Source organism: Drosophila obscura, unplaced genomic scaffold (assembly GCF_018151105.1).
Source record: "Drosophila obscura isolate BZ-5 IFL unplaced genomic scaffold, ASM1815110v1 contig_165, whole genome shotgun sequence".
Taxonomy (NCBI): domain Eukaryota; kingdom Metazoa; phylum Arthropoda; class Insecta; order Diptera; family Drosophilidae; genus Drosophila; species Drosophila obscura.
Genome location: NW_024542752.1, coordinates 524288 through 550363, shown reverse-complemented (window position 1 = coordinate 550363; position 26076 = coordinate 524288). Strand labels below are relative to the sequence as shown.

The following is a 26076-nucleotide window of genomic DNA, read 5'->3' as shown; positions in this document are numbered from 1 at the left end:
GACAGACGACTGTCTGTCGACTGACGATGTTGCCTTTGTTGTGGCCCGTATCAGTTGGAAAAGCGACGCAGCATGGACAACATGTCGATCACTAGACTGAAGCTCCTGGCCCTCCTGGCATTCCTCCTGCTGGGAATCGGCGGCGTTCAGGCCAAATACGGGGACTTGGCCGGCAATTGGCTGGTGGATTACGGCCAGGCCGAGCTCCGTGTTTTCAGCGATGGAAGCGAGCAGCTTCAGCTGCACATTTACAATGTCCAGCCCCAGGATGCCGCCTTGGACTACCATTTTGTGGTGCGCTCAAGCGACGAGCTGAGGGCCCTGGCAAACAGGACGGTACCCCGTCAGGATTTCAATGCCAGCGGCAGTTGGTTGGGGACGGTGGAAGTGACGGGCAAACGTTTCGGTTATAGCGAGCTGCTGGTGGAGCTGCACACCGCTGGCGGCGCAATCGAGTCATTCCCCCAGCCACTGCCCATTGCGGTGTTGCGGGATCGCGTTGTCGATGAGCGCGTAACCACATATGTGTCGGCGGCTCTCGCCCTGCTGATGTTCCTCAATCTGGGCACCGTGCTGGACCTGCAACGCCTGCAGGGCATCGTGTGCCGGCCCGTGGGTCCTGTGGTGGGCATCGTCAGTCGTTTCGTGCTAATGCCAGCCCTGGGCTTTGGCCTAGGCCGTGCCCTGTGGCCGGGGCAGCAGCCCCTCCAGCTGGCCCTCTTTTACACTGCTCTGGCACCCAGCGGCGGTCTGGCCAATGTGTGCGCCGTTTTCCTCAAGGGGAACATCAACCTGTCGATTGCCACCACCACCATCAACAGCCTGCTAGCGCTGGCATTTATGCCGCTGTGGATCATGGTCCTGGGCCGGCTCGTCTACGATGACGATGAACTGACGGTGCCCTTCGGTCAGCTATCTGGCGGCGCGGCGGCTCTGGTAGCCTGCCTGGCCATTGGCCTCCTGCTGCGCCTCTGCGTGCCCAAAGACGACGCTGTTTATCTTCCGCTTCCTCAAGCCGCTCTCGGTGGTGCTCAGCCTGTGTCTGGTGGGGCTGACGGTGGGCCTCAATTGGTTTGTCTTTGCCGAGTTCACCTGGCAGGTACGTGCTATGCTAACTAAAGTTCTGGTTAGTTGGGGCAGCTTCATTCCCGTCATTTGCAGGTGCTGGTGGCTGCTCTCTGCCTGCCCGTTGCCGGCTATCTGGCCACCTACTTGCTGTCCAAGCTGCTCTGCCGCTCGCCCACCGATGCCCTGACACTGGCCATCGAGACCAGTGTGCTGAACATGACCATGCCCATTGTCCTGCTGCAGGCCAGCCAGCTGGAGCAGCCGCAGCTGGATCTCATCCTGGTGGTGCCCATTGCGGCATCGCTACTCTCCCTAGTGCTCGTCATCGTCTTCTATGGGGTGCGCCGCTGCCTCGGATGGAATGTGCGCCAGGATGAGCACGCCTTCGATCACAAACAGCTGATGGCTGAGCACGACGAGGCCGTCTATCAGCGGCCTTGAGAGGCGTCGCTTCCGCTCCACTCTGCCCTAGTTTCCTGTTATTGTTAATTTCTATGATAAGAATACGTATGCGTATATGTATGATAGGTTGGTAAATAATAATAATACCGAGCCTTGAGGTGGCCGAAAACAAGTTTTAATTAAATGCCTTATGTTCCGGAGTCGACTCCAACGGAAAACGGATTGGGTTTCCATTACCGTTTTGGAAAATCGAAATGCAGAATCTCCTAAGACTAACACACAGGTATTTCTGTATCATTTATAATTTTCGAATTACCATCGAGTAAATCCGACTCATCCAGTTTTATTTTTAGGCTGGAGTTTTCAAAAATTTTCGAGTCATGAGCTTGGCCGGGACACCCTACATTTATGTATGTGAAAGTAAAAGACATATAAAATTCCATTGCATTTAGACAAAAATCGACTTCTTACCGGTAGTCGACCAAGGCGAATAGGTCGGTGGAGTACCAACCCTTGTAATTCTGGTAATCCACTGCATCCTTACATCTCGGTTGGACCTCGATGTGACAGCCCTCTATGTGAGATATTGTTCAGACAATCATGCACCATTTTATTATTTGAAAATGTAACACTTGCCCATTGCTCCGAAACACTGCGGAAATCCCATGTCCCCAAAGCCCTTCACCGTTTCCGTAATCTTCTCCCGGGTGAGAAATTCTGCTGGCATATATTCATCAGCAAGTACAGCAGTCACCTTCCGACAAAATTCCATCAAAATAACGCACACAATGGCTTTGGACACACCGAAAAGATTCGCTATCGTGCGATACTCCGCAGAGGATCCCAGGCAATATAGTGATTTCGCTATCCTTTTCTCCAGAGGGATTGCCAGTCGAAAATGGGAGTCTTTCTTTTGGAGATTGGGCAGAATTCCAGCTATAATATTGAAAGCACTCCTTTCCATACGAAAGTTATCTTTGAAAAACGCATCGGAGTTTTGCACAACATCTTTCGCCCAAAATGATCCATATCGTGCCTGTGTACACACATACATTTGCAATTCTCGGCTTGCTTTGCTTTCGTATCTCGTCATGAATCGAACATGTCGAACAAATGCCGAACGTCACAGGTCCAGGAGCCGAAGACCTGGGGGTGCTGCGACAGAAAACTCAGCTGCGACACGTACGGTGTATGAACTGGCACATCTATATCCAGTATGGTTAGTGGCACTGCCTGTATGAATGTGCGAAATATGCGTTTGACAACACTCTTCTTGGCTGGGGCGGTAAATTCAAATATTTTGATTGCTTAAGCAATGAAAGTTGGCCTTTTTGGCCATAAATGTGTGTGTTTGTGTGAGTTTAACAATTTCAAAAGTTTATTCACACAAAATGTATGTAACAAACCGTTTCGAAATATTTTGTCCTACCAACCAAGGGCTATAAAATAAATTTGTGTTGGTGCTGGTGCTGGTGTTGGTGTGCTGCTCTCTTGTTTGCTGGTCAGCTGCGTACGGGATGGCAATTGGAGCATTGGCCAGGCACACACAAACAACAAACATAATGCATACATATACATATGTACATATGTATGTGTGTATGTATGTGCATAGCGGCACACGCACATGCATGGGCATGACGAGCGAGCACTTGGCAACTCTGAAAGGTACGGTACGGCGCTGCATGATGTCATCAGTGGCGTTGCAGGCTGCCGTCAATTACGACACATCAACACACAGACACACACACGCACACAGTCACGCTCTCAGGCACGTGCCTAAGTGTGTGTGTGTGTGTGTGTAAATACACGTGCTTATACACGCGTATGTGCATATGTATGTATGTATGTACATATGTACGGAGGAACGAATATATAAAAATAAGTCCTACCTGTGCACATGCACATGCGATGGCGATGGCGATGCCGATGGTGATGGTGTGTTGGTGTGTTGGTTTCTGTGTGTGAGTGGTGGTCAACTAACGGTTAACGCTTGGAACGCATTACCACGGATCCAACGACCGACCCACCGACCCACTGCTACACCCTGGACAATGTCTTTTTGGTTATAAATACATTTTTCATAGGTGGCAAATGACATAACATGAGAGGAGGAATGGAGTGGAGTGGAGGGGAGGGGAGGGGAGTGGCGTGGCGTAGAGAGGAGAGTATGATACGGGCTGGGGGTGTCAGCTAAATAGAGATAACTTGCCAAGGATAACTACCAAGGGAGCCAAACTATTCAAGGAACTAATCAAATGAAGAGGGGAGAGTGGGACAACTGTCCAGGGAGAACTGTCCGCGTTCAAGGACACCGCTGAAGAAATAACTGAAGAGAAATCAAACAAGGACATGTCCAAGAAAAAAACTACACAAAAATGAATGGAAATTACAAAACAGAATAATGCCCACACAGGAAATGGAAAATAATTAATGCCACAGTTCAAATGAACTAATGAGACAGTAAGGGGAAACTGCGCATATGCATTTCCAAGAATTATGGCATACAAAAGTGGATTAATTAGGGATACTGAATGCCAAGTTGGGGGATATTTTTCACTGTAAAATTTTACTTGTATATTCAGCTGAAAAGTTTATTTTTACTTGCCTTAAAGGCATGCCCATGTCTGGATTTACATAAATGGCAGCCAGATTCGATGCCCAACGGTATTGCATTCAGCGTAAAATCATATTTAATTTGTGTGCCTAACATAAATATAACTGAACATAGAATAGCATAAAAAAAAACAGTGCCCCACACACAGGCACACGCGCACGCATAGCTAGTTCTTGGGCATCAGAATAACGTGTTCGGACAGCTTGTGCAGAACGTAAATGGTGACACCCCAGCTGCGTGTGCCAATGAGATTGGAGCCATTCAAAATGGCGTCGGATAGCACCGCTACGAGATCGGCTGGCCCCATATTCGGCTTCCAGAGACTCTTGCAAATGGCCCCAATGCCCGGGCACTTGCCGCCCGTGGTGAAGTCATCGGCATCCAGCAATAGTCCGCTCTCATTCAAACTGCAAATGAATGGCAGCACGGTCTCGCTGTGGAGGCCAGCGACAACGCTCTCGACATGGTAGGGCTGCAGACGGGGTTCACTCAGATAGTTGGACAGATTTTTTGCATATATCTCGGGCGTCACCATGCCAAACATATTCTGGCGCAACTTCATGCGATCGCGCACTCTGACCACATCTTGTTGGGGTCCTGTTGGGAGGTGGGGTGGGGGCTACCTGGGATTAAACTTGTTCACTTTGTTGGGCAGATGCTGTCACAGTACCTGAGAGCGCCACATAGATCAGGGGCGCCACTTTAAACATATTGCCATGGTCAAAGTTGCTGCCAGCAATGGGATGATCCGTGGCAATGGCCACGCAATGCTTGCCGCTTAGGGCCACAGCACTGCCACTGATAATCGCAGACATATTTCTTATTAGTTTTTAATTCAAATTTGCTTATTTTCTCACAAAATACTTCTGGGTAGGGGCCGCAGTGACTGATGTTTGCTGGCTGGCTTGCTTAGCTCATGGCTGGGTGTAGTTTGCTCGGAACTACTTTGAGCACAGCTCTGAAAGGGGTTAGCTCTTCCATGAAACCATGCACTAATCAACTAGATCAACTAGTCAGTTCGTGCCAGCAGATGCCCATCGATGTGCACTGCTGAAGATTGGCAAAGAAAACTCTTTCGTTTCGTTTCGTTTCGTTTTGTTTCGTTATATGTATATTGTGCGCAGCATTTCCTTTTGTTTGGTTGCAAAGCCCCCCAGCTGTTTGGCCATTGATTGAATTCGTTGTTTACCAGTTGCCACAACGCCCCCGCACAAAAGCCGCATTCATCCCATTGGCATTCCTCATTCCCCATTCCCCATTCGCATTCCTCTTTCCCCATTCGCATTCCCCATTCCCCTTTCCCATTCATCAGACTGAAAAATGTTCATCTTTGCGGGTGGGTGCCATTGTTCTAGTCAGTCCCATTCCCATTCCCATGCCCAACTCTCCCGCTGCTTAAGGTGCACTTTGCGTAGCCGATTAAGTGATTTCAAGATTATATTAGCATTGAAAGGCACAATGGAGCATAGTTAAAAGACAGCAGCCCCAGCCCCTTGTGCAGCACCATCATCATCATCATCAGGAGCAGGCGCGGCACCCCAAACCAGGGGGCCACAGTCCACAGAGTTCCATTGACCGCCTCGGCCTGCTGCTGCGCATTGCAGTTAACCCCGAAAGAAACAATGCAGCAGGCAAAGCAGTCAAAGCAGCCAGAGCAGGCAGAGCAGGCAGAGCAGGCGCTGGGAAGTGTGGAGTTGTCAGGGGGGTATGGGGTTGCGGGGTTCACTTTTTTGTGCCCCATTTCGGGCCCGTGCCAAACAACTTTTGGAGCCGAGAGCTGCAGCAGCAACGACAGCAACAGCAGCAACAGCAGTCACCAATAAGCCAATTCCATTCCCAGCTGGAGGGGTGGTTGGGGCCTTTGGCACTTTTGCCAGTACAAGTGCACTGGCAGCACTTTGATGGGCACCTGCGGGTTGGTGCTACAAGGGGTGGGGGTTTGTGGGGAGGTGGAGATTTAGGGGATACCCCTAAAGCAAAGCATTTGGTTTCGTTTCGTGGCATTTGCGTGGCATTTGGATGATTTCTGCCTATTTCCTGTACGCCCCAGTCCCTGTCCCAGTGTCCCAGTGCCAGTGCCAGTCCTGCCCCTTGTCACCCCACCCAACCCTTAATCGCGTGTTTGCCGCACATTTTAACGGCCCTTGGTGTCGTTTTCGTTGCCGTTGTCGTTGTCGGTTGCCACAGCAACACATGCAATGGCACAAGGAAGTAGGGGGGTGGGACCAGTGGCAGGGGCAGGGGCAGGGGCAAGGGCAAGGTGACAGGGAATGACAAGGTGGCTTGGGGTTTTCGTTTTATATCACAAAAGGAATCAGAGGACAGGGGGGGGCCAGGGCAGAGTCTGGTAAATGGTTCATCTCTCTAAACTGCAAACGTTTGTGGCCCTTTACTCGTTTATTTTCTACTGAAAATAACAAAAGAGATGAACATAAAGGAGCTCAGACCTTTGGCACAACAAATAGTCGTCGGTACTTTCTGCAGCAGCAGAATGAAGCACTCAAAGGAACTTCCTGCGGGCTGGACATAATAAACCTTTGGATCGTGGAGCCTTGCAATGGATTTTTAAATAATTTCAATTTAGAATTAAGAATTGTGAATATTTAATTTACCATTTAATTTGCTAGATTTGTACTGCATATATATGTATACATAATATTCAATTGGGTATTTACATCTGATAATAGTTTTCATAGGGGGGGGGGAATGTGCTGATTTATCATTGCCAAAATAATTGTTTAATATTTGTGGGATATTCCATAATTGTAATCATTTGGACGTTTTGTTTGTGTTTTGTTTGGGTTTATCCACTTGGATGCAATATATTCGTAGCGCTCCCCTCGGCTCTTGGTATTCCACGCACTCGAATAATATTATGTGCGCACTTTTCATGGCACAATGCCCTGCGACTGCTGGCATTCCGCTTAATGATCCCCTGCACGTGTACTCAAATATTATGCCTAATTATGGCGATGTTGATGCGAATTGGTGATGGTGATGGTGGCAATGGCAATGGCAATGGCATAATTAGTCAGCCAGTCCTCTTCCCTCCTCTTGCCCAATGTTGTTGCAAGTACTTGTGGCAACTGCCGCCTGCTGCCTGCTCTTTGCTGTATTTTGTTGTTGCTGCAACTTAATATGGGGTTTCGGTTAAAATGTAACAAAATTTATGCAAATTCCAGTGGAGAGACTCTCACCACCTCCACCTCCTTCTCCTCCTGCTGCTGCCACCCTTGCTACCCTTCACTATCATCTCCTGCAGTACCCATCTAAAGTCTCCTCTCTCTGCCCTGCTTTTGTGTGGAGTATCCATCCACCAAAAGTGCAAAGGAAACGCACAGCTAAATAATGTAAGTTTATGTTAATGTGCAAAGGTGGGGCACGGGGCATGTTTGGGATTAGAGTAGAGGGTAGGGGGCACTGGATGGTTGGTGGAGTGGCTGCTTGGGGTTCTGGTAGCTGGTGGCTGGTGGCTTACGCACCATGCTGGAGGTTGCTGCATTTGACCTGGCATTTACGGCACTCGCCCCCGCTGGCCCCGCCGCTCTACCCCAGCCTTGCTTTCCATCCGGCGCACCTGCCCTGTGGCAGGTGCAGCGGCGTTGGCGGGTTGCAAGGAGAAAGTGTTGACCATAACCGAAGGCGATTTAATTGAATATTCAATTTCTCTCGCCCACGCGGAGGAGCCGTTATCCGTTTGCCGAATGAGTTCGTCAAAACCATCAAAGGAGGAGGAGGAGAAGGAGGAGGAGTAGGAGGAGGAGCAGGAGGAGGATGAGTACGGGGAGTAGGAGTAGGAGCAGGAGCAGGAGGAGAAGTCTCATATTTCATGCTCGCAATGCTATCAATGGCTGCTGGCTGTTGGCTGGAAATTTCTCACTTTCGCTGCGGCAACAAATACGTGTATACGCAAATCGGTTAAGAGTGAACTTAATTCATCGGAAAATTAAATCTACAGAAATTTAAAGGGGATTTGGCTACTGCGTTGCATGCTCAATCCACAAATGAATTTGTGTCCAAATTAGCCAAAAGTCAAGCAGAGCCACAGACTCTTCAGTTGTTCAGGTCTTTCAGTGCTCGCACATTTCTTTAGATGCAACAATATACGAGTAGCAGTCCCCTCCGCCCCTCCCCCCATTCACATGTTCATTCCACCGATTTGTAAATGGCGTTTGATATGGCACCAACTGTGGCCGCTCGTTTCCCCTTTGCAAGTGTCGTGTGTGTGTGTGTGTGTGTGTGTGTGTGTGTGTGTGTGTGTGTGTAAGGATGTGGATCTGGGTGTGTGTGTGGATGCCTGGATGTGGGGTGTGGGAAAAGGTAAAAGGAAATTTACCCGCACTTGACAATGTGATGGACGACAGATAGGACAGTCGTTGCCTGGTCATCGCCATATCACCCCCTTCCCCCCCCAACCCAGCCCTTTCATCCCGTTCTTTACTAAATGTCAGCACTGGACGCAAAGTCCTCTGTCTACGGTGCGCAAGTGAAGGAGGGCGAGCGCGTTGGCGTGGGGTGGGATGTCGGATGTCGGGCAGGGGCAAGGTGTTTGTGGGGACGAGGATGAGGTGCATGGGTTGCCATAAGGCAAGGTGTGTGTTAGCTGGTGGGGCAAGGTAAACGTTGCCGCTGTCAAAATGTCGTCATTGTTCATTCATGAAATGTTCGCCTTTTTTTTACATTTTCATCCAGCAGCAACAGCAACAGAATCGGAAAAGCAGAAGCAGAAGTCACCACAACAACGAGTATGAGTATATACATATATGTACATATGTATGTGTGCATATACAAAAGCAATAACAAGAACCGCAATGGCCGCAAAATAAAATTCTGCTGTCTGTCCCATCAGAAATGCTCCTCATCGCATTCGGAGTACCCGAAATACCCTCGAAGGTTCAGCATATTTACAGGACAGGAGTACCTTCATACATAAGTATGTACCTATAATATACGATATAGTCACTCGATTTGCAGCCGATTTGTGTACAGCTGGTCGAAGCCTTTGCCTGTGAGTTCTCTTCAATATCAGACACAAGGAAACTGCCAGATTCGACATTGCTGACTTCGAAGCTGCGATAAGGAAACTGCAATGAACTGCGGAAATTCATGGACATATATGATAACTGATTAATAGAGCATATATACGAAGGGTGCTACCAAATGGTCAGTGGCATAAAAAAGTTTGGAGTTTTATGCATTGAACATACAAACAACTTTTTCATGTACGACCACGTTTTATATCGATTAACGATAAATCAAAAATACATCTCGGGAAAAAATTAAAATTTGTCATGTCTGATTTTCGCCCATTTAAGTCGGATTTTTGCAAATCTAGTCACTGATTTTCGCCAGCACCATTTGACGGTGCCCCCGCGCCCCGAGGACGATTTCTGAAGGTAGCTAAAGAATTTTTGTGCCACAATGGATGCTGGCGCGACATTTAGGATCGTCTGTGTTGGGCATTAGTATGACGACCAATAATAAGATTTTCCATGATCATCTCGTGCTAAAAAAGGTGTGTCAGCGTGGAAACCCACACCTTAAATTAAGGCCTGTTTTGTAGATACTTTTTCGGAATGCCAAAAGTATTGTGAAAATAGGTTCAAATGTTTCCAAAAAAAAAGGCTTCTTTTCCTGGAGAATGTTTTTCAACATAATAGAACCATTTTCAGACGCCTGAGTTATGGTTTTCATAGCAGCTTACGTATATACCCTTTCATCTACTTATTTGCATGGCCAAATCATAAGTAATACCCTTTGAAAATGTTTATGAAAATAAAAGGAAAGGAAAGGAAAGGGACAGGCAGGCACTCCAGGCAGCGGAGGGCAAAAGAGATGGGCGAAGATAAGGAGTGCTGACTGAGATATGTGTGTGTGTGTTTGTGTGTGTTTGTTTGTGTGTGCGAGGACACTGCGAGGACGTATGTACGTGCCTCTGTTCTTGTTGTTGCTGCTCCTGCTGCTGCTGCTGCGTGCTGCTGTGTTGCATGCCCCTTACAAACACTCACACACACACACACACATCAGACACACACATGCCCCACCACATTCGCTGCTGACATCATCCGCAGCCGCCTTGCCATTCAACGCTGCTGGCTACTTACTCATGTCTGAGTACAGTGTGGGCCTGTTGGGAAGTAAAGGAACAGGAAAAGGAGGGCAGGGCAGGGCAGGACAGGGCAGGACAGGACAGAGCTAATATCTTGTGGGCGGGGCAACACTCGCTGCTTGTATTCCACATTTTCCGTAAATATTGTCACTTGAGTTCGACACTGAAGTTCCTTTCCTGTCGGCTGCTCTTCCTCCGCTGCAAATTCTCTCTGTCGTCTGTCGTAGCATACTTTTTAGCATTCCACTTGAAGAGAAGTCCCAGGCTCCTGGCCGGGCCCAACGCTTTGAATTTATTATTTACTGGTATTATTATTTACGATTGCCGGTCCTTTGGGCATGGTGTTGGGTGGTGTGGGGTGAAAAAATAAAAAAAAAAAAAAAAAAAAAAAAAAAAAAAAAAAAAAAAGCGGGGGGGGGAGCACTCGAATTTATTATACGGAACGCTTTCGACATGCTTGCGCCCCCCCCACAACCTTATCAGCACCAAGCCACGCACCTGGCACCTGGCACCTGTTCCTGCTGCTGTTCCTAGCGCTTAGAATATGGGGAAATGCAACTGGGAGTTGCCACTCATTTCATTAGGCAAAGAGCTGCCTGGTATTCTTGCAGCTTATTCCCAGCTGTCTGCTGTCGGGTGTCGCCTGTCTCCTGTCGCCTGTCTCCTATCCAGCCTGAAGTGTCACTGTTGCAGCAACGTGCTAAGTGCATTTCATGGCATTCCACGGCATACAATTCCATTCCATTCCTTTCCTTTCCTTTCCTTTCCTTGCTCGGTGCAGGAGCACTCCGTACGCTGGCCATTTCTTAGACTCAGAAGTGGGCTTTCGCGTGCCTTTGCATTTGTCCTTTAACGCTTTTTGCCTTTGAGTATTTTCCATATTTGCTTTTGCCTTTTCGTTTGCTTTTACTTTTGCTTTTGCTTGTGGATTTTTCCCGCTTGCTTTTGGCTGATTTTCTTTGCCTTTTCTCTCTTTGCTTTGCTTCGCTTTATTTTCTTTATTTTTGCTTTGCTACTTTGGTTTGGTTTGGTTTGGTTTTCCTTTTCTTTTCTTTTGCTTTGCTTTGCGTCCTGACGTATGCCACTTCTAGTGCTGCCTCGACTGCCTCCTCTTCAGCTCTTCTGCTGGTTCCTTTTGCTTTTTTTTTCCACTATTTTCCTGGCTGATTGTGTGCTTTCGTGCAAGGCTTCGCTTGCGTGTCCCTTTTTGTAGCCTTATCCTCCGTCGCCGTCTTCGTCTCCGTCCCAGGCCCAGTCTCAGTCGTCTTCGTCTTTGCCTTTGTCTCTGTCTTTCTGCGTTTCATCGTCTTCGTTTTGTGTTGTTTTTGGGCCTGTCCCAATGACCGAGTGGCCGGCCCCGCTCTTCGTCCGCAGAGACAGCAAAAGCCGAAGCCGATTTCGTCCCACGATGCCCCTGTAAGTGGAAACTGGCACAAGCCGAACGGCAGCCGAAAGGCAAACGAACGGCTTTGCCGAACGAACTGAACGAAAGTCACACTCTGCGGACGCACACGCGCTGCGGCAGCTGACAGTTTCAGTAAACCACGGAGACGAACGGATTACGGGTAACGAAACAGCAGCAGCACAGCGGCAGTAGCAGCAGTTACAGCCACAGCCACAGCCAGAGCCAGAGACAGAGGCTCAGGCTGAGGCACAGCCACTGCCACATTTACAGTTCACAGAGTTAAAAAATAAAAGAGAGAAACCAGAAAAGAAAAGAACAAAAGAAAAGGAAATATACAAAATAACAGCAAAGAAACAGAAGGGTCCCTGCCAGCTCCCTTCCCAAAAGCAGCAGCAGAGCAGCAGAGCAGCAGAGAGAGGAGCAGCAAAAATGTTAACCATTTGAAGAATAAGCCACTCACTCTGTTCTAAATATATATATATACTCGTCTTATATATATAGAATAGATATATAAGTGCCCTGAGCAGTGCGCAGGAGGCGACGGCAACGGCGAACCACAAGAACCAAAAAACCGAAACCGAAACCAATGCCAAAAGGAGAACTCAAAACGGAACGAAACGAAACGGAGCAAAGTCCAAAGAAAGTTTTACATAAGTTCTCCCCAACGACAAGGCAAAACTGTTTCGTTTTTTTTTTTCTTGTTTCCTTCCTCCTCAGTCTTTTTTTGTACATTTTTTTTCAAGTGTGACCCAAAAAGAAAAAAAAGAAATGAAAAAAAAAACAGAAAACGAAACACAAGCAAGTAAGGAGAGGGAGAGGAGAAAGCAGCACTGCCAGAAATTCAGAAATATCAGAATCTAACTAGTATAAGGAGTACATAATATATATGTATATACATTATATGCACATGCCTATGTACAGCATAGCAAATAGCCATTCATATATGTTCCTGTTAAATCGCTTAAATCACGCGTGTGCCACCAAACTGTGTGTGCGAGTGTGTGTGTGTGTGTGTGTGCGTGCGTGTGCGGGTGAGGAAAGAAGCAGCAGCCGCAATCCAACATTAATTTAATATATATACATATGTACATACATATATACTGAACATATATGTATGTATGTACTTTTTTTTGTTTTAAATTCGGTTTCCGTTTTTTTTTTACTGTGTGTGAGTGTGTTTGTGTGAGTGCTGGTGTTCTGGCAGAAAAGCGCGTGTTCGCCATGGCGTATACTTGATGCGGTTCCCGTGTCACCCCTCCACAACGATTGCGTATACGCCTAGTTATCCGTGTGCGTGTGTGTGTGTGTGTGTGTGTGTGAGTGTGCGTCACACACAACATGTTAAGCAGGGTTGCCACCACCACCACCCAAGCGCCCAATCGCCCAATCGCCCCACCTACCGATTAAACTTTTGGTTTGTTGTTTATAATGAAGAAGCGTTAAGCACAAAAGTAGGCAACGAAAATTGTTACAACAAATTAAGAGAGACAGAAACGAGCAAAACCCATCCACAAAGAGAGACGGAGAGAGAGCAGAAAGAGATAGAAAAAGAGAGAGACCCATACACACACACACACACACACACACACCGTTTGAGGGGGGGGGATGGGACTTAGCTAAGGAGTTTACTCTCTGTGTGCCATGCCGTGCCACGCCGCGCCGCGTCGCGCCGCCCCGCCCGGACTTTCGATTTTTCGTGACTTGGTTTCTGCCTTCTGTGTGGCTCTGTCCTTTGTTGCTGTTTTTGTTGCTGTTGGTGATGGCACACAGTCCCCGTCCCTACTCCACGGCATACTCCATTCCATTCCTCTTTCTGTTTCTTCTGCTGCTGCTGCCTCTGCTGCTGCTCTGCGGCATTCGCCTGCTGTTTAAGTTATGTGTATCTGGCATGGTCCTTTTTCCTTTTTGGAGCGCGCATATGCCATGTGGCACACAGGCAGTGCCAGTGCCAGTGCCAGTGGCAGTGGCTGTGGCAGAGGCAGAAAAACGGGCAAAGGCAAAAGGCAATGGTACAGGCAGCGACGTCTGCGCCAGCACGAAACTCAACTCAACACAATTCAACTTAACTCAACTCGAAAATCAACACCAAACGAGCGCCACAGCGCCAGAGCGCCAAAGAGAGCGACAGTCAGTCAGTCATTCAGTCAGTCAGTCAGTCGCTCTTTCAGTCTCTCTGTTGGCCAGTCAGTCAGCCCTCTCGTCTTTCAGTCAATCGGTCTTTTAGTCGGCCTCTGTCGGCCTGTCGCTTTGTCGGTCAGTCCGTCGGCCAAAGCTGGCGCCTTGCTAACTGGCTAAGCGGTTACCCGCCCCCCCTGCCGGGCGTCCTGCTCGATGCGGCTCGGCTCTGTTCGCGTTTCGGATGGTGGTGCGCAAAATGAGCCAAAACGAGCAAAGGGAATGGCGATGAGGATGAGGACGAGGCCACGAGGAGAACAGAGCCCAAGCAGAGCAGCAGCCACCAACCCAAAAGAGTGACAAAGAGAGAGAGTAAAAAAAATAGAGAGAGAAAGACGGCAAAGAGTGTTGGTGTGGGGGGAAGGGAGTGCCTTTGCTGTGGAATGAAAGGCACATGGGAGGCAGTCAAATTGCCTTGGTTTCGCCTACTTTTAGGCAACCCAAAAAAACAAAATGGAATGGCAAAAAACAAAAAAAAAGAACCAAATTGTGCAACTCTTTTGAAGTTGTTGAAATCGTCTGGCATACAATACAGTAGGTGGGAAGGGGGATATATATATATATATATATGTATGCCCCATTTGGGAGCCAGCCCAGCTACAGAAAGCATTATGCTATAGCTATAGCCATTTAGGGCTCTACTGCACTGGCTAATTGTGAGCAATCAGAGATGTGTAATACTTAGGCACATGGGTGCGAGTATATAGCATGTACATATGTATGCATATACTCCTCTGACATCCGCTTGGCATGCCATTGTTTGTTCAGCGTTTGTTGTCGTGCGCCAGAGTCAATAAAGTCAATAAAGTTAATGACAATCGCAGTGAGTTGTCCAGGCTTCACGCCACCTACGTACGTACGTACGTACGTATTTACCCATGCTAATATACGGATACAATACGTATCCGCATCCATAGTGCGGAAGCCTTTTGCTGCTGTGCAAACCGCCACTTTGAGCTGCAGCTCCAAACAAGCACTGAACTTTTACATCTGTGGATGATAATCATGGGATAATCATCCGCTCCACCAATGCCAGTCCTGTCCTGTCCTGTCTTGTCTGACCAACTTTGTGCATTGCAAACGAATTTCAAGCGTACTTTCGGCCTCAGGAAAACTTTTAGGGGCTGCTGCCCAAACCAAAAAAAAAAAGGTGGCACGCAGTGAAAGCAAAAGGTGGCCACGCAGTGAAAGCGAACATTTTCCTTTCTTTTTGCGGTGGACAAAAACTATAAATTGTCATCTGTGTGTGTGTGCGTGTGTAAGTAGTTTTTGGCGCTTGAATAAAGACAAACCTAAAAGAAAGAATAGAAAACGCAGGCTACAGGGCTACAGGGTTACAGGCTACAGGTACAGGAAACAAATGGAGGGGCACCCACACCCATACCCACACACCCACACCCATACGGCCCACAACCGACAGTTGTGCGTGTTCAATTGGTTTTTCTTTTATTGTTGTTTGCTTTCGGCTTTTGTTGGTTTTTTGTGTGTAAAAAAAATTTACATAACCCAAATTGCCGCATAAATAAATTATTAAATACGTGACGTGGAAATGGTCAAAGACCAGCACAGATCAGAACAGAGCAGAACCGAGCAGAACATTGCCTAATAGCATATGCAAGGCTTTGTTCTATTGTGCGACTTCATTCCCCAGAGCATATGCAATCAGGACAGGGCAGAACAGGACAGCACAGGACAGTACGCAATCGAATAAGAGGCATTGAGAATTGTGTGTGCCTGGCCATATGGCCATATGGATGGCTATCCTGGCCACCTGCCCTGTGCACAAATCCAAAAAGATATGCCAGGCCAGAGTGTGATTAATTTTGATAATTGGCTGATGAAAGTGACTTGATAATCAGCAACAATGAATGCATTCATTTCCAATTCAATGATTTTCATCTTAATTAACCCCCCAAACTGAATGGCAGCAGGAGCAATTAATTCTGTGACTTGTCCAACGTTTCTTTGAATTTAAAAGGTGTGCCTAACTTCAATTGAATTTTTAGGCGGCTTTAGGCCAGTTTAATGAGTTGAATGTTTCCATAATTGATTTCCAATTATCTGCCAATAGGATGATCCAAGTCTTGGGTACCTAAAACCCTTTGGTGTCCCTTTATTATGGACCCCAATTATTCGCAGTGCGGTTTGCAATGTTCCATGACCAACATTCATGGGCAATTTTCGCAATTATTTTGAGGTGAATTCTTCTGATAAGTCGCTGACCAAACAGCTGGTTTTTCCTACTTGTGCGAGACCCAGTTGCAATAGCAAATTTTCTTGATACTCGTAGTTTCAATATTTGATAAGCAATTATCTGCCATTAGAATGACTCAGCCAGCGATGACCCAAAACCTTGAGTCTCTCGTGTCTGTGCATTTGTTATGCACCCCTTAGCATAATTCCATGACCACCAGTTGACGGTAATTATTCCCGCAGGCTGAAGAGTGTTTCAAAGTTCTTGTACAAGAATCCTTCTAGGGCGTGATCCATGTCCAGTGGGGAGGCGACGATGGGGCATTGAGGATTGAGGATTGGATCGATTGGTGGTAGCTGGCCAAGGAAGGGCATGGCCCGAAGCGGGTCAAAATGATTTGTGATAATAACTGTCGTTCTATATTTGAGACTGCCCCGAGAGGTAGGGGTATGGTATGGCCGCTCATAAGTTATGGACGAAATTGGTGCCAGAGGCGCATATCCCTATAGCCAGTCGGACTGGTGCCAAATGCCCCGAAATTTGTTGTTGCAGCTAATGTGTGTGTGTCTGCCGCTGCAAGGCAAACCAGCCGCCATCGAACTGGATGACCTAAAAATAGCATAAGTCACAGCACAGGGCAGTGGGGCATGCGGCACATGCACGGAGGGGCGGGGAGGCGGCACAACAAAAAAGAAATTGTGTTGACATCGAATGAAGCGGGCGCTAGTGGGTGCAGCAAAGGATGGGATTGAAGTGGGCTTGGGATGTTGGGGTGGCTTCGGCCTCGCACCCGAACGATTGGTCACACTTTCACTCACACACACACACCCACACACACACACACACATAGCCATGCCTCTGCTGCTTCTATAGTTGTTTTTGTAGTATCTTTTGCTGCGAATTCAGCCCGTCTTTAGCTCCAATTGAAGTTTGCTCTCGCTCTCTCTCGTCTCTGCTTCCTCTCCCTCTGGACTGCTTTAGCATTTTAACAAAAACGTTGCATAAAAATTAATAAAAGTGCAACACAACTCACACAATTTTGTTGAAGTGGCGAATGTCACATAGTTTTTTTTTCGAGTGTAAACATTCTGCGTGACGTACAAGTGCACGAGCACCCACCCACCGTGGGCGACACGCGATTGAGTGCAATCAAGCAGAATGCTAAATGAGTGCATCGACAAGCAATTAAGCAGTGCTCAGAAAACAGAAAACAGAAAACAGAAAACAATCAAAATGGCTGAATAAATTATTGAACATTATTCTGGATGCCGACTAAAACGGACAAAAGTCAATCGCTCTCGCACGCACACACACACAAATATGTATGTCCATGTGCTAATAAATTTGCAAGGATATAATCGTCCATCAGCCACCCCGCGCCCCCCCACCCACATAGTGGCGCGTAACTATTTTAGTGCGCGTTAACGTATCGTCCTCTGCTGCTGCTGCTCCTGCAACTGCTTGCCTCCCTCCTCCTCCTCGTGGACAAGCAGTGGTTCGTGGCTGGCTTTCGTGTTCGCCTCGTGCCTCGCCCCTCGCCCATCGGCCACTTGACTCTCATCCATCTGGCACATGGTTCTGGTGCTGGTGCTGGTGTTCGCTGCCTCACTGGCTTACTCTCTCTCTGAATCTCTCCTGCAGGCGACGCTGGCAAAATTGAAACAATAAAACCGAAACAGCAACAGAAACCGAAACCACAAAATAATAATAACAATAGTTTGATAATAGGCGGACATGCAATTATAATAAAATCATAGCAATAATCCAAGCAAAAAAAAAAAACACACGAAAAACAAACAGAAGCCACGCAAAACCAAACCAAATAATACCAGAAATAACATAATAATGTAATCATAATAATAATTAAATAAAATAATATTATAATACTGATACGAATAGCTCTCTGGGAACAAAGCGCAGCGTTCGAAGTAATCGCCGTCGTCTTGGTTGTTTTTAAGCCACAACTCCTCCATTCTCCCGCTTAAAAAACAAAACCAAAAACAAAAACCAAAGAACTCGAATACAGAAAAAACAAACAAACTAAATTAAAAACAAAAACACAAAAAACCAAATAATAATTAAAACCAAAAAAAAACAAAACAAAAACCCAAAAAATTCATCTTCTACTTGTTCTTCTGCTTAAAATTTCTTCGTCTTCGTCTCCGTTATAAATATATCCATAATATATATACATATATAAATCATATACATACATATACATATATATCCGTTTGTGTGTGTGTGTGTGTGCGTGCGCGTCTCGCTGGTGTATTGGTGCATGTGAATGTGTGAGCTACAACAATCACTAAAACAACAACAACAACAATAGTTAACAACAACATCAACTACAACAACAACAGCAGCAAGCGAAATAGCAGCCAACGGCAACAGCAACAAAAGCAACAGCAACAACAACTACCACAATTGCAACAACAACAATAAGCAGAGCATCAACGAAAGCAAGCAGTCAAGCGCAACATCGATTGACATCGATTAACGGTAAGTTCCAGCCATTTATTTACAGCCATCATTCCACTCGCACTCCTCTTCGTCCTCACTGCTTTTGATTGGATCTTCCAATCTACACTCTCTTCCATACTGCTCCTCAACGACTAGATCAACTTTACTGTCCATTACATACACTGCTTGCATTGGCCAGCCACTGCTTGACCTGATTTTCCTCTACCGTTTAATTGCACAACTAGCTGTCGCCTTACCCTTACCCCTCTCATAAGCAGCTTATTCCGTTAAAGGCAGTGTTTACATCAGGGCTCGGCACGGCCCTATCTAAAGAGCATAGGAAAAGGGCGCTGCTACTGCGCTGCCAATAAAAGTGTTTGGCAACAATAGAATGTTCCCTTTTGTATACGCACACAAACGCACTGCAAACCTGTGCGTGTGTGTGTGTGCCGACCACTGGTTTACATTCAGCAATTACGCCTCCTTTATTATCACTAATTAAATTGCTTTGAATAATGGCAGATATCTTAATCCTTTTTCGAAAAATGCCGTTTTACAATGATTTTGTACTATACTGCTTCGATTGTCCCGTTTAGCTCTCATCGTTTACACTGCTTCACCATTCAGCACCTGCTGTTTGATCTACTGCTTCCTGCTATAGTTTTATGGTGAAATCAAGAAGTGTTTCCCTCATGTTAATTAAAACATTAAATCTAGCAATGCATTGAGTTCCACGATAGAAATAACCAATCGAACAAAAAAATCAATAATATTCAATGAATGATTTTCATTGCTTGCTAAAGCAATTCCCCTTAAGTGTGTGCCATTTGCAAACCCAACGAACGTACATAGGGAAATAATCCACTCCACACAATTTCAGCTACATAAACATATGTACATATTAAAACTATGCCACCTCTCCTGCGACTCCTGAGCCGAGTCTCTCCTGAAGCAGGCTTAAACTCTCCTTCTACACAATAACACAAACGATTTTTGCTCTATTTTTAGCAGGCTTAAGTTCAGCATTCAATGCTGAAAGCTTTTAGCCTTAAAATTGGATTTCATCAGTTTTTAACTCTACACTATACATATAGTTGATTCTGAATGTATTTTCTACGATACAAATTGATGAACTTGGCTCGATTATGTCATGCTTTCTTTGCTAGCTTGCTGGAAATCCCAGTCAGACCTGAAGAGACCATCAATGGGTCTCCATACCCACTAACATTCAACATCCTCATGCTTTATCCTCCCTCCTCTTTCCTTGGCTCATTCGGTGCCTTGCCCATGCTGCTCGTTTTGGGCTGCAACCTTTTGCTGGCTTTTGGAGGGCAAACTTTTGCCTCTTGGCAGGCTGAGAGTGAGAAAAAACGCAGAAACGAAATTCCTCAACAGCAGCGGCAGAGCAGCAGCAGCAGCAGCAGCAGCAGCGGCAGCAGAAGCGCTGGCTGCTTTGTTAAGAGAAGAGGAAACCCAAAAATATATTGTATTAGTCCAAGGCGGCAAAAGCAAACAGCCAAACAGCCAAACAGTCAAAGAGGCAAAAGAGTCTAAGTAGTTACCCGCCATGCGCACCAACATTCCGAAGAGAGCCCAGTGCCTGATGCCCCCCCTGTTGCCCCTGCCTCTTTCAGTTCGCCCTGCTCGTCCTGCTCTCGTGCCGCCTGGCTCTCCTGGCCATGTAAAATTCATTGACTAACAACATGCCAAACTTCGTTCAGTTTTGTTGTTCGCCGCTTTGGGCCCAAAGGAAAACCGAAATTGGTCAACAATTAGCTGGCAGCCAGAAGACTTTGAAGTGGAAATGTAAAGGCACATTTCACCCTATCGATACTTACGACATCGGCCGATATTCGATATTCATTTCGATATGCGGCCACTTATTTGTATTGTATATACATAATATATACACATGTGAATGTCGGTGTTTGTGTGTTTCCATGCCACCCTACCCCACCCATTTGCATATTGACAAAAATTCGGTCGCTTTTGTCGCATTTCGCATTCGGAATTCTCGACATACTCCCCACACACCACCACTCCCGCCCGCACCCTCTGAAATTGGTTGGTCATTCACGAGAGCTGAATGAGTCATGGGGGCCGTGCCAAAAAAAAAAAATGTGTTTGGCGATTGTCAGAATTAATTAGAAATTTTGCGGATTCCATGAATGAATGAAATAAGCAAGTGCTTACGCTCTGAATGTGTGCGTGTCCATGTCCATGTCCATGTCCATACATAAACATACATACATGCATACATATGTACAATGTTCATCTATGTTTCATGTATTCTATGTATGCGGCAGCAAGGCAACACGGCGAATTATCGAACTGACCTACTTTTATGCTCGATACACACACTCGTGCATACACATCATGCCAAAAAAAAACCCCCCCATCAAACACACACACACACATACTCACAAATGGGAAAGAGAGTGCTTTGACCTTAGCGGAGGCTGCTTATATAAGAGTCGACACTATGGACATGGACATGGACAGTACAGGGGCAGGGCAGGGCAGCACGGTACAGGAGAGGAGCCCAACATGGGGCGCCGGCCCTGTCCTGTCAAGAGCATATTTTATTCGTATCCATTTTGGATCGACGTGACGTGACGCGATGCGAATCGAAGCCATGCGGGTGTGTGTGTGTTGTTTGTGCCTCTTTTATTGATTGTTTTCTGCATTTGACGTTTGATTGCTTTCACTTTAATGGGTAATGGGTAATGCGTCTGCGATAATCCAATTAGTCAGCGGTTGGGTTTTCCATTTTAGTTTCATTTTCAGCTTAAACGTAGTTTCGGCCCCGGGATCAATGCTCTGGCCACCCATCCCATCCCCATACCCATTCCCCTTCAATCATGCTTGAGGATAATCTAATCGACAAACTATTTCAAATTTTTGTATTTACTTGCAGCATCGTGCTAAGCGGCGGGCGCTAATCGAACATGGCGCCTCGGATATAGTTGTAGCTTTAATGTAGCAGGCGACATCCATGTGCCTCATGTGAGTACATATTTTATCTACATACTACCTACACATATATGCAAATCCCCACCTACATACATCATACATATGTAAAATCAAACTGAAACCAACAATCCTTTTGTTTTAAATGTAAAAACATTTGATTAAATTATTTATGTTTCTATCTGTTTGTAGGCCTTGGAAATCTAAGGCTCTCATCGTTGGCCGCATAGACAATGACAGAAGATTCCGACTCGATATCTGAGGAAGAACGAAGTTTGTTCCGTCCCTTTACCCGCGAATCATTGGTGCAAATCGAACAACGCATTGCCGCTGAACATGAAAAGCAGAAGGAGCTGGAAAGAAAGAGAGCCGAGGGAGAGGTGGTAATTATTTCTAGCTGAATGTTGTGTACATTTCGTACTTGATTTTGTGTGCTCTGCCTATACTACTGTGTCTCTGCTGTATACTGTATACTCTACTCTATCTTTATCCGTATACTCCATATACTCCATACTATAAATACACACCCTATATATTGTGTATCTCTCTATATATATATATATATATCAATATATCTCTCTCTGTCTCTCTAAGTATAAGTGAATTGAATTCTAATTGGCAAACTGCCAAGCGATCGATGCGCTGATCGCGGCTCGATCATCGATAATTATTAATCATGGTAATCGATAAACGAGCAACGATCAACAATTAACGTTTACCCGATCAACGTTTCCGATCAACGCTACTGTGCGCTTTTGTTCGTGCTTCAACTTATACCCGAACGTCTTATACTCCATATATACATACATTCTACTATATACATACATACTCGTATATCTACCCGAAATACTATGCCACATACTACTCCAAAATATTCATTCAACGCCCCCACCAAACCACCAAACCAACACTAAGTATTTTTCCCATGCGTGTCCGCATACTTATACATATACTGTACTCCATCCTGTACTCGTATGTATATCGAATGTGTCTCTATGTGTAACCGTATATGTACCCATGTGTCCATGTATCCGTATTCTCCCCATTAATCGATCTTCCCAGCTGTTGTGTCATGTTGTATACTCCAAATAAATCGGAATAACCAATCCAACCACACACACTCGCCCTGCAACCCCATCCATCCAACCATTCTATCGCAACATAATTCAGTCCCATCGCATTCATATGCCAACCTAAATTCATATTTATACTTGTACTTGTACTCCTTCTCGTATTTGTGCCTAACCCTGCCATTAACCCCTCGAAAACTCTTTTGTCTTCTTCTCGGACCACCCCTCTCAACCCTCTCAACCAACCAAAACTAACTCTCAACTATTAACTGTAAACTTTACCATTTTCTGCTATCATTTCACAATAAAAAAAAAAGAAACAAAAATAAATTCCAAAATTCCAAAATTCCTCGTAAACATTTTAATCGTAGTGAATCCATAAAAAAGCCCACAAACTTTCGTTGAATTTAGACTTCTTTCTTTTGGCTTCTCTTTTCGGTTAAGAACAAAATTCCAAAAAAAAAACAAAAGCAAAACAAAAAACTTAAAAATAAAAGTGAAATTTATGTCATGATTTTTCTCTCTCTTTTTGGTTGATTTGTACGAGTATCTTTGTATCTTCAGCATAGTTCCCACCACCCACGAATATCCCCCAAAAATCCTCCCCTCCCTCTTCGTATAACTATCGCATCAACTATCGAAACTGTACAATTTCTTCCAGCCATAATTGTTGTATGTTTGTTTGTTCGTTTGTTTGTTTGTTTGTTTGTTCAATTGTTTCAACATTTGAGAGTAACCTGTGTGTATTCTGTAACCTATTGGCTTCGTAATGTGCTCTAATGTGTATCGTAATCGATTGATTATCCATGAATTATATTCTCCTTTTATTGCCTTACATTTGATTTCGATTACAGTAACAAATATTCTGCAAATATTCTTTAACCATTATATTAGTCCATTATTGGTCGAAGGCTAAACATTTATATTTTTATTTTAATTAATTGTTTTTCAATTCGATTCGATTTGGTTTGATTTGATTTGACAAGCAGCTGTCATGTCCATGTCCCCATTGCCCATCAGCCCCCAGGTTCGTCTCAGCCACAATCAGCCGTCAATCGCCACGTGTCGTCCTGTAAATACCTTTAAAATGTAAACAAACTCGTTTGTGAATAACAAAAGTCGATAAGCAGCTCAAGCCATTACTATATCTCTGTACATTGCTATTCATTAGAATCAGAATCAGAATCAATATCAGACTCAGACTCAGACTCAGAACATTGCCAATCGAATCACTTAGCTGTGTTTATATACTCCATACACTCCATACACTGAATCTCAGCTGGAAGGCAAAGTAAAACAGCTACCAGCAATCACACACTGAAGATCACAGTGAAGGGCGCTGAATGGAAATGAAAAACTGATTAAAAAAATATGCAAATACTCGTGACAGAAGCAGCAGTCATTGATGGCTCCGAATTGTGATTGGCATGACAGAAAGCCTGTTCATTACAGCACACAAAAATTACAAAAAGATGATGATGGAAAGGAAAAACAAAAGGCATAACTGTGCAAAACACACACAAATCAGTAATGAAGAGACCTGGACTACTCTGCGATGATCAAGCATAAATAATATCGAATTTTTCATACCTACATAGCTAAACGGATTTAACACACACCAGCAAGGAAGCAGAAGTGTGAATCAGTCTCATTCATACTCAACAAACAAAAATCAGCCTAAGTCTGTAGCCTGTCTCTTTGTCTGTCTCCATTTTCGTCCCAGTCTCCTGTCTCCCAGTCTCACATCTTCGCTGTCTCTGTCTTCTGTACTCCAACCTACTCCAACCACACTTAATCACAAGCACTCTCTGTTGCGCCCACACACACACAGACATACAGACACAGCCACAGCCACAGACAAAATTCAAATCAGTCAAAGAGAGCCCAACAAGAATGTCCCACAGCGAGCATTACTACAGCCGCCCGCCCGCCTATCTATCCATCCTATGTATGTAGAACCATCCATAATTCATGACGTATTGTATGCATAGAGAGAACGAACACATGGAGAAGGAAGCAATTAGGGATAGACCCCATTTAATATGTATAATCCCCTCTGACAAAATGCCGAACTTCTCACATACATAACCACTTTCTACCATTTGTTTTTTCTTTCGTGTACTCTTTTCCGTTTCATTTACAACTTTTTCTCTACTTTTTGAACGCGCGCTGCTGTCTGGACAAAAAAACAAAATCCAAAATAACATTAAAAAACAAAAAACCAAAAACAATACCAATCACAATCGAATGAATATAAATGAATAAATCTATTAATAATCAATGACAAAAATGCAAATTCGTCGCTTGCATAATGCAAATGTGAAATCAAAAACGAAAAAAAACAAAAAAAATAATAATAATCAATATTAACATCATGTATGAATATCAAATGCATTTTCCTCCACACTTGTTTTTACTCAAACCTAAAATGCTCGTAATGAATGCCCCGTAACCAAATACCAATTCCAAATCTTCTTTCAGCCGCAATATGGTCGCAAGAAAAAACAAAAAGAAGTAAGATTTCTCTCAGAAAACAATGCCCACAAAACCAAAAATCTAAAAACAAACACCCAAAATAACCACCAAAAAAAAAAAAAGAAAAACCCCAAGACCCACACACACAAATCCCAGAGAATCTCAATTGAAGGAGATTTTTGGTTCTCTCTAATTTTATGCCTTTGATTTGAGTTGAGACATTTATTGCCAAACGTTTTCCTTTAGCCGAATAATTTTCGTTGCTCAATTTGATATTTTTATTGGTTCCGTTCCACCTTAATTGTTTTCGTTTTGAGTACTTGTAACTACTTAACTACTTGCAACTATGCCAACTGAAACCGATATCCATGCCACCACCTAACTGTAACTGTATCCGATCCAGCCCCGATCCAACACAGCCTATCGTCCTCCCGACCCAGCCGGTATACAAACTGCTACTGAGTATTCCCTTGAAGCTTAAGTTTACCTTATTATATTCTACTCTAACTCTGTATGCCAAACCTTCTTTCTGCCCAGGGACGCTTGTTGCAAAAAAAAACATTAAAATATACCCACTTATGCCACTCGCCTGTAAATAGCTAAATGAAAACCAAATGCAGCTGAAAATGTGCTTCATTTTCTTATGCTTTCCCTCAGTCTATGCTCAGTCTAAAGCTCTTGCAGATGCTCTCCATATGAATATTTCTTTCCCATTGGATTACTGTATGCCATTCAGCCAGCCAGCCAGCAAAGTGTCAGTTTTGTTTGTCTGAACATCACTTTGATCCATCGATCCATCAAGGCTGTCCACTGTTTTTTTCAGAAGCAATTCCTTTTTGAAATTCTACTATCTATCGAAGTTTCGTGGAATTATTTTGCAAATTATATTTAATGTACAATTGAATGGAACTCTGCAAAAACTATGGCCATAGCGACTTCGGTTGTCCGAAGAGAAGATCAAATCAAATATTTCCCTTCTATTCTATTCTATTCTTTCTTTTATTCTACTATTTGCTATCAAACTAAAGCTTTGTTGCGGCCCATTGCCTGCGGGCCCGGTGCTCCCAGCTGGGAGGTAGACTCAATATGACAGAGTGCCCTGCTCTGGCTAAGGCGCTTACCGGGCCCAGTCCC

General features: G+C 45.1%; 3 protein-coding genes across 52 annotated transcripts in view; 2 read left to right on the top strand and 1 right to left on the bottom strand.

Moving 5' to 3' along the window:
• The first annotated feature begins 72 nt into the window (after nucleotides 1-72).
• On the top strand, nucleotides 73-1532 carry LOC111070697. The gene is given in 3 exon segments (XM_022361424.2): nucleotides 73-978; nucleotides 980-1099; nucleotides 1162-1532. Coding segments are annotated over 3 exon segments (1374 nt in total). The 3' UTR covers nucleotides 1510-1532.
• A 2718-nt stretch (nucleotides 1533-4250) lies between these two features.
• LOC111070718 (proteasome subunit beta type-3-like) lies at nucleotides 4251-4976 on the bottom strand. Its single transcript, XM_022361452.2, has 2 exons — nucleotides 4755-4976; nucleotides 4251-4681 (listed from the first exon to the last, which is right to left on the bottom strand). Exons 1-2 carry the CDS (start codon nucleotides 4897-4899, stop codon nucleotides 4251-4253), a joined length of 576 nt encoding a protein of 191 aa, XP_022217144.2. The 5' UTR covers nucleotides 4900-4976.
• Nucleotides 4977-18360: 13384 nt separating this feature from the next.
• The window catches only part of LOC111070739 (sodium channel protein para), a 62133-nt gene continuing 54417 nt past the window's right edge, over nucleotides 18361-26076 (top strand). For 23 of the 50 annotated variants that reach the window (XM_022361531.2, XM_022361527.2, XM_022361497.2 and 20 more), the window contains exons 1-4: nucleotides 18361-18466; nucleotides 21345-21433; nucleotides 21590-21780; nucleotides 24949-24981. In XM_022361531.2, the coding sequence (XP_022217223.2) occupies nucleotides 21631-21780; nucleotides 24949-24981 (183 nt within the window). In that variant the 5' untranslated portion in view covers nucleotides 18361-18466; nucleotides 21345-21433; nucleotides 21590-21630. The remainder of the gene's footprint in view (nucleotides 18467-21344; nucleotides 21434-21589; nucleotides 21781-24948; nucleotides 24982-26076) is intronic. The other 27 variants (XM_041592006.1, XM_041592001.1, XM_041592000.1 and 24 more) reach the window with 3 other exon arrangements.